The following is a 9033-nucleotide window of genomic DNA, read 5'->3' as shown; positions in this document are numbered from 1 at the left end:
AATAAACAAAATAAAAAAACTAGCCAGAGAAACTAAGCAAATTGAGATTATAAAACAAGAAAATGTAAAGAGAACTACTTAAGAACAAGAATAAAAATCTACATTTAAGATAATTTAACCTAAAACTATCCTAAATTTTTGAGAGAAGAGAGATTCTCTCTTTAGAATTCTGTAAGACCCGAAAAATTATAAAATGATTAATTTGAATAATTAAGCATTTAATGGAAGTAGTCAAACATATCCGAACGAGGTAAAAAATTAAAACTTAGGAATTTAAAAATTTAACTATGATAATTCGATTCAGTGAATTTTTCTGACTGAAAAAATGTAATTATATCAGAAAATTACATAAAAATGCGTTCTGGTATTTTAGCCAACTGTACTAGCTTAAATCTATTCGATATTGAGAGTGAGGAAGTTAGTTTATGAATGAACAAAGTTAAGAAGTTGAAATTTATAATTTAGAGGAGTGAAAATAATTAGGATGTGAATTAAACACCAATCTTAAAGTTTTGACCCAAACTCGGGTCAATAGGATAAATCGAGTGAACCAGACCCAAGTGGGCTCAAGGCCACTATATATAAGCCTCCTAGTGAGGCATTTCAGCCCCATTCACTCACCAAAGAGGGGAAGAACACGCTGAGATTGAAGAAGAGCATTTTGAGAAAATATTGTGATTTTGATTGTTTAGGGGTATTCTAGTATGAGTTATTGGTGAGTTTCACCCCCAAGTTTTGGTGGGCAAAGGTAAGGATTCACTAAAAGCCTTGTTGTTGGTTGAATTTGATAAATCCTAGTGTTGATTTTGGAACAATGTATGGAGGAACAAAGTCCTAATCAGCTTTAGCGATAGAAGGAGAGGAATGCAAATCTTAGACAATGGTCCTTGGTGCATAAAAGGAAATCTCATCAACTTACAAAGATGGTCACTGGGGACATTTTAGAGGAGATAAACCACGACTTCATGGCTTTTTAAATTCAAGTACATGGAGTACCAGAGAAATTCATGAACCTAGAAGCAGCCTCTAAAATTGCAGATTTAATAGGAATTATCAAAGAAGTGAAAGATCCTGTCTTAGACAACACTCTCATGAGAAACTTTTTGAGATTCAAAGCCATAATAGACATTTTAAGGCCCTTCCAAATAGGATTCTAGCTAACAAGAGACTCCCATCCAAAAACGTGGGTAAGCTTCAAATACAAGAGATTACAATATTGCTATTGTTTCAATTGTGGCATCATAAGGCATGAGAGAATGACCTATAGCATACCCACAATCATAGGATGCTGGAACCCTAACATACCCAGATACTCAGTGAACCTAGGAACCAACCCATCCAGACCACTAAACACCATGGAGGCAAGAAGACAAGCAGGGATGTTCGAGCAAAGAGAGGAAAGAGAGGCATGTGCGCCACAAACCAAAGCCAGAGAGTGTGAACAAAGGACAACGGAAAGTGTTGTTAACCAGTGGATAATAGAGAGTGATGAGTCTGAAGTGACTTCTAAAGATAAGGGTGGTGCAGTACACAAGGACAGCAGGAGAGATGCATGAAATAAAGATGAAGAAATTCTTAATCCTCAGAAACAGGGTAAGGAGCACAACAAGGAAGATCTGCTACAAAACAATCAAATAAGTTAAGCTTCCAAAATCAGAAGAGAGATAAATAGAAAGAGTGAGGTAGAAAGAAGGGTGATGGAGTGTCTGAGCAAAAGAAAAGGGCACAATAAGCAATCAAAATGGGCGTCCTGTTAATATTGGGCCCAACACAGCAGCTCCAATAATTTAAGACCAAGAATTGGACTACAAACAAAAAAGGGCAAAAACCAATCAAGATGGTGCTCTGATGAGAGATAATTCAAGTGGACTCAACCCTAACAAAGATATATCAGGAGGTAATGTTAGCCCAAGCCAATTTACAATCTTTAGGAAAATTGAAAATAATAAATAAGCCTTGTTACCATCTAACTACCTAAGAGCACTCTCAATCTATCCATAATACCCAAATAGAAAGATGCTGGTATGCAAAGAACCAAAATACAGGATATGGGCTACAAGGGAAGCGGCCAAAGTGAACAAAGAAAAAGAAAAAAAAAAGAATGGAAGGCTCTATCAACTACGTGGAAGAGGGCAACTATTATGTGGAGCTTCCACCGGAGGAGGAGGAAAATTTGGCACAAAAGAACAACGACAAAGAGAACTCAGCAGCATGGGAGAGGGTACTAGTAATGAGAATGAAGAAGGGTCTGAGTCTGAAGAGGAGTAGAGAAGCAGTAGCAATTTACCTGATCATAAACGAGGACTGGGAGCACGAAGAAGAGCTAAAACAAGCAAAAAAGTTCAAAGGAAGTGACACTGATGAGAAAGAACGTCAAGAGCTTTACCAGCACAAATGTACATAAAACAAAACAAGGAAGAGAAAGACTCAACGGCTGCCGCAATAGTAGCTGAGCTTAGAAGTTTATGTAAATAATATAGGCCTGCCTTAGTATTTCTAACAGAAACTAGAGCAAGAGATGTAAGAATCAATAAATTAAAAAGAAGGTTGTCACTAGACAATCACTTTTGTGTGGAATTCCGGTACTTGTTCGATGGGCTATGCATTTTATGGAAAAATAGTATAAATGTTATTGTTTATTCTTGGTCTCAAAATTTCATTAAGGCATATATAGAAGATAATAATGGCAGCAGATGGGAATGCATTTTTGTTTATAGTAACCCCACTTTCAAACATAGAAGAAAGTTATGGAGAATATTATCTACAGATAGAGGATACTCAAAAGAGCTCAAGTGCTATATTGGAGACTTCATTGAGGTCTTATACCAAGAGGAGAAAGAAGAAAAGCATCCTAAATTCAAGATACAACTGGAAGAGTTCAGAGAATTTATTAATGACAATGCACTGATGGACCTGGACATGAAAGGAAATAAATTCACTTGGTTCAACAATCCCAGAGATGGATTTGTTACTCGAAAAAAATTGGACAGAACCTTGGTCAACTGGAGTTGGAGTCAACTGTTGTTTCCTCTGATCATTGTCCCCTTCTTCTCCAATTAAACCCAGAACAGAGGAACACCAAATTGTTTAGATATGAGACATTTTGAAAAGACAATGAGAAATGTGAGAAAACTATGAAGAAAGGCTGGGACAAAGTAAGCGTAACTGATGGAAGTTGACCAGAACTTCTTACAAGAATGAAGAAGTGCAAGCAAGAGCTAGGAAAATTGAGTAAAAGAGTGTTCAGAAGGGCTGATAAAGAGATAGAAAAGTTTAAAATCAAGTTTCAGTGGCTACAGAACGGCTCCTACACCTACCAACAACAACAACAAATCCAAGAGACTAAGGAAGCTATTTTTATATTGTAGAACCAACATGAAAAATTTTGGGGCCAAAGAGTAAGAATAATATTGTTAAAATGGAGAGACAAAAAAACAGCTTTTTTCCATACTACAACCATTCAAAGAAGAGACATAAACATAATAGAGAAACTAAAAAATGGTAATGGGCAACGGATCCAAAGGCAAGCAGAAATTATGCAACTTATCGAGAATCACTTTTCAAATCAAGAGGGGAAGGTGGAGATGAATGAGTGCATTAGCAAAATTTCTAAGAGGGTAAATGAAAATATGAATGAATTTCTTAATCGAGAAGTCAAATATGAAAAAATCAGAGATGCAATTTTCAGTATGGGTAGTCTTAAAGCCCCAGGACCGAATGGATTATATGACTTATTTTATCAGAAACACTAAGACGTGATTAACAAAGAAGTGTGTGCGGTGGTTAGAAGTTTTTTCAAGGACGGCCTTTTATTAAAGGAGGTCAATGAAACTCGTGTGGTGCTAGTCCCAAAAGTCAAGCAAGTTGAGAGCCTTAACCTTCTAAGGCCCATTAGCTAGCTGCTGCAATTTTATTTACAAAATCATCTCAAGGGTGATAGTTATAAGGTTGAGGAGGATTATGGACCATATTGTTTCTCCCATTCAAAATGCTTTTGTAGGTGGCAGACAAATCCAAGACAATATCGTAATTGTCCAAAAAATTTTTCATGCTATAACTAAGAGAGGCAGGAATAGTTAAAACTTATGATAGATTTGAGCGAAACTTTCTAGAGAGAACTCTAAAGGTTTTTGGCTTCGAAGAGTGATGGATTAGGCGAGTGGTGGAGTGTGTCAAAAAAATGAACTACAAATTCAATAATAAAATATGAATAAGTTACTATGTAAAATGATAAAATTTTAAATTTTATTAGTTTAAAAAATATTAAATTTAAATATTTAAAATTATATATTAAATTTTAATAATTGTATTATGCATTTAATTAAATTGATTCAATTATAGTTCAACTTGGATTAGAATATTGAATCATTGAACCAATCTTTGATAAGTTCAATTCTCGTAACCTTAATTACACAGCATATATTATCACCATCTAATATTGATGCATCAATACGAAATTCAAACACATCTAGAGTCTTTACAAGACCCTATTACTACTTCCCCTTCTAGATCAATACAGCAATATCATGAGACTACCTCTTCCAATACTGAGTCATTTATATCCCCACATCATCAAATAACTCATACTTTTACACAAATTACTCAAATAAACCAATATTAGAGGCAGTCACGAATTTAAAAAATTTTGATAATGAAAGTAAAATATAAAAAATATTATATAGATACTAAAAATTAGTCACAAAATTAGTAACAATATATTTATATTATATCTAATATGTATTTTATATTTTAATATGTGAATGATTTGATGCTNAGCTAGATTTTATATTTTAAAAAAATTGATTAATCTTTTTATTGTTAATAGAATTAAATGTCATTTTTTAAAATATATATTATTAAATAATCATTTAAAAATTCATCTTCTATACGATTAAAGAACCGACTCTTTATAATATTTATAGCTGATTTTTTTTCAACTATTACAATTACTATGAATAAAATTAAAACTAATTTCTAAAAAAAGTACTAATAAATAAATAATATTCTTTCAAGTCTCAACAGATTTTATAATAATTTAATTTAATAGAGTTAAATTTAATTATTTAATAGAGACAAATAAATATTATCTTTATATACTACTTACAAATTTTTCAAATTTTAGCGAGGTACTTGCCCCCACAACTTCCTTAATAAATCTATCTTTGATTCGTGGTATTAAAATTTGTTAAACATCAGCACTGTTTATTACATCACAACTAAGTTATATTTTATTTATTAATAGATTTATAAGTTATCATTCGCCGCGATATTAAGCTCCATTTAAGGATTTATCGTTGGCCAATAAATTACTCTATATATAAAGCAAAATTCGAACCCTCAAAATTTGCTTAAACGGCGAACCCAACTTGGTTTACTAAATACACATTTATTCACACACAATATCACTATCAACAATGCTAGGGAACCAACTCTATATAAGTCAAGAATCAGCCAACTGATAAACCAGAGGCACCGGTAACTTTAATTCTTGTAAATTGGATGGTTTTGGATATGATTTCTATATTTCATGTGTTACGCATTAATAAAACATAATTAATTATATGAAACCAACTAATGAATGATCAAAGCATCTGTTTCGTGATTCTCTCCTAACACTAGCGTATCTTCCCTCATGTTTTGAACATGGTCAACAATAATTTAACAAATAAATTAAATTATAAATTAATAAAACTAATTATAATTAATTATGTTATTTCATTCTTGGCTGATTATTAGTTAGTTTCATATACTTTTCCTATCATTATTAGTATATGGGTTCTATATTCTTCGCTCAAAACTCTAATCCTGTAGGCTGGTACAACTCTCAAATATCAATGAGCCAGGTAAATCTACTATTTGTCCAAACGTCAGCCGCAAATTGGTTATGCCTCAAATGTGTCCAATGTGACACAGCCCGAAGGAATTCTTAAAAAATATCCAACACCTAACCTTCGCAAATGTCCAAACAAGTAATGACCCAGGCCAATCCAGAATGGAGACTAACTTTGACTCAAACCCCTTCAAAAAGCCAATGAACCGTAGTTCAAACTTCAAATGGCATTTGTCCCGTCACCTGATGTAACCAACAAAAAAAAATGAAGCAAAAACTTCAAAGACAGATTGGCTCGGCTGGCAGGCAGGCAGAGCCATCGGGCCTGTTCCCTTCAAGGACACACCACATGCACGTGTCCACATTTCACGTTACCCACAACAATCTCTCTATCTCTTCACAAACACCTCCGCTTTGATATCACATGTTGCATTTATGGAATCTATTATATTATGAATTAGAATACAAATTCAATAAATAGATAGATCAATAACACATGGTGACAATCAAAAACTAAAATATATTACTTAATCATTTCATGAACATTCAACTCCCATGATTAAAAATTTGATCTTCAAACTCTTGAGCCAAATTTTGTAATGAACAGAAATTAAAATTGGTATCTTGTGCTCAGCAAACTAGAGTAAAGGAGTGGTATGGTCTCGTGCAATTATACAGAAGGCAGGCTCAAGTAACTTGCAAAAATCATAGTTACTAAGTACTACATTAATGGTTTAACAACTTAGGCGACAGGGAACACTATAACTTGGTCAAGAACAGGGCCACAGAGAGATCCATAATCATCAATTCTGGTATGGTAGAAGGAGCTGTAGAATGTGAGTCTTGTTCTTGGTGCAACTGCTTTGAACTTGAAGCTCACAGTTCTGAATTTTCCCTTGCCTTCAGATTTGAAGGGAACTTTGAAGGTGTCCTTGGCGGCAAATGCTTCGACCATCATGGATCCGTGGCAGCCGTTTTTGGCATCTCCAACTGAAAATGTGATGTTGTAGACTTTGTTGGTAACTGTTCTGATGATTTGGGCGATGGCACTTTCCCTGCCTGCAACCAGTTCCACTGCTCCCAACCCGAATGGGATATTGAAATGCTTTGAATCTATGAACTTAATGGCTTTCAGGGATTCGATGATCCAACCGGGGAGCGGCGACATCAAATCTTGCTGTTCAGGAGGAAGCAGAACACCGTTGGTAGAATTGAAAATAGGGAATGGACCCTCTTCAAAACCGGGATTTTTAACCAAATTAGCTGCACAAGAGACAACATAATTTCATTATCAAACAGGTAATTATGTTGATAGGTCCAGAAGCACAGTGAACAAGAAATAAAAAAAAAAAACAGAATTTAGTTAACAGTAGAAATGGATGAGCTGACTATCCGGGATCTAGCTTTTTAAAAAACGGGGGCATAGGATCGAAAATGTGTTTAAGGATTTAAATTGGTAAATAATTTAAAAATTACATATATTGGTAAATAAAAATTTTATTTTATTTATATGAAAAAACCCTCTAAAAGTTGGTATTCCATTGAAATAAACACTTTATGACCATGGGATAAAACTGTCATTCCCTCTCATTTTCAATCATCTACTATCTCCACCATTATATTAAAAACATATCTAAATGGACACCTATATTTGGTGCACAAATACAATTATACTAGGTGTACACCAAAATTATGAATTAAACCAACCACTAGTATAATATACACTAAAAAAAGGGTTAAACTATATAAATATTTATACATAAATACATAGTGACTGATTTTGGTGTTGAAGCAGCATTTTTTATACAAATAACTTTGCCCCAAAAATAATGTCATATGAAAGAACTCATTAGCAAGATACTTAACAATTCATTTATACTCTGGTAGCATGTTATAAAATTCAAATATGTTAAGGTTCATTACCTCTTGAAGGCAATGGAGGGTAAAACTCTCTGATAGCAATGGCATCCAAAAGCGGACCACAAGCCGGATCTTCCTGAACTCCAGGGTTGTGGAAAGTAACTTTAGCGACATTAAAAGTGGCCTTGAATCCCCAAGCAATGACATCACCATTGAGGCTATACAGTGTCTGCAGAGGAACATCTCCAGTCTGTGGAGGCACAGAGATCCTTAGGACTTCATCTTGTGCACAAGTCCTCGACGCGCCGAGAATGAGCGCGTAGTATTGGCCAGGTTTGACCTTGATGGTCTGAGAGATTGAGGCTTCATTGCCAAGCCTTACAGCATGTATGCCATGAGTCACTGGGAAGAACATGCCTCCGGGTTGTGGCCCTCCGGTGACATACTCAACCAAACCATTGATCTCCCATTTTGGTAACGCAAATTTTCCAATGAGTTTGGTTTTCTGGAGGGATTTGGGGTTTGGTTGCTCCTCAAAATTTCCATTTTGAAGGTAAGCTGTCCAGAAACACAGTTTCAATCCAAGCACATAGCCAGTATTTACTATTAAGTTTAGATTGGAAAAATAAATGTTCATTTTCAGTTTGGTCAAGTGCCAAAAAACATTTTTCCCTTAAAATTGTCATGAGGCTCATTATAGAAACAAAAATAGTGGTGGGTGTTGAAAATTTAAAAGTAACGGATCCATCACCTTTTTGGTTTTTTTTTTTTTCTTTCTTTTGTTTTTTGGTCTATTGAAGGAGTAGAAGTAACATTAGACAACAGTGGCCAGTATGGAACTGTGAGTGCATAACGCTGAACAGGAAAATATTTTAAATGAAGCATCAGGCACATTGAGAAAAGGAAAATGAAGCACAGACTTTACTATAAAAAACAAAACAAAACAAAATCATAGATCTAGTGTTTCACTTTGGAAGAGACTTAGATGGGAGCATTACCTTCAGGTACTCTTGGCTGAATAACAGCAGAAGCTGAAACAGCAACCAACAAAGCCAAACAAAGTGTAGATACAAGTGTCACTGCCATTTTCACTACAGAATCTGGGGTCTAAAGCGAAAGAGATAGAGGAAGAACTGAAGAAGTGTATGTTGTTGCTCTAGAAGAGAGCAGAGCTTGGTGTTGAAGACTGAAAAGAAGTAGAAGGAGCTTCAGTTGCTTTTATAGTTGGAAAGTGGGAAGGACCAAAGGGGTAAAAGTAAAACTATGGAGTATGGAGTATGAACAGAACTTAGCAACAATCACGTTGGAAGGCCCATTGGGGACACATGAATTCTTTCCAAAAA

At 34.7% G+C, this 9033-nt stretch overlaps 1 protein-coding gene across 1 annotated transcript; it reads right to left on the bottom strand.

Moving 5' to 3' along the window:
- Positions 1-6330: 6330 nt before the first annotated feature.
- Positions 6331-8898, bottom strand: LOC107462824 (protein DUF642 L-GALACTONO-1,4-LACTONE-RESPONSIVE GENE 2). Its single transcript, XM_016081499.3, has 3 exons — positions 8689-8898; positions 7754-8248; positions 6331-7093 (listed from the first exon to the last, which is right to left on the bottom strand). Exons 1-3 carry the CDS (start codon positions 8774-8776, stop codon positions 6573-6575), a joined length of 1104 nt encoding a protein of 367 aa, XP_015936985.1. The 5' UTR covers positions 8777-8898; the 3' UTR covers positions 6331-6572.
- Between the last annotated feature and the right edge of the window lie 135 nt (positions 8899-9033).

The sequence above is a fragment of the Arachis duranensis genome, chromosome 8 (genome assembly GCF_000817695.3).
Source record: "Arachis duranensis cultivar V14167 chromosome 8, aradu.V14167.gnm2.J7QH, whole genome shotgun sequence".
Taxonomy (NCBI): Eukaryota; Viridiplantae; Streptophyta; class Magnoliopsida; order Fabales; family Fabaceae; genus Arachis; species Arachis duranensis.
Note: the sequence above shows the minus strand (reverse complement) of the source record. Positions and strands in the feature narration are given on the sequence as shown.

Bases quoted from the DNA above. Each gene is read 5' to 3' on its own strand.
- LOC107462824 (XM_016081499.3), bottom strand. From the start codon at position 8,776: ATGGCAGTGACACTTGTATCTACACTTTGTTTGGCTTTGTTGGTTGCT. The intron at 8,249-8,688 runs GTAATGCTCCCA...GTTTCTGGACAG, and splicing joins TCAGCCAAGAGTACCTGAAG to CTTACCTTCAAAATGGAAAT. The intron at 7,094-7,753 runs GTAATGAACCTT...TCTCTTGTGCAG, and splicing joins CCCTCCATTGCCTTCAAGAG to CTAATTTGGTTAAAAATCCC.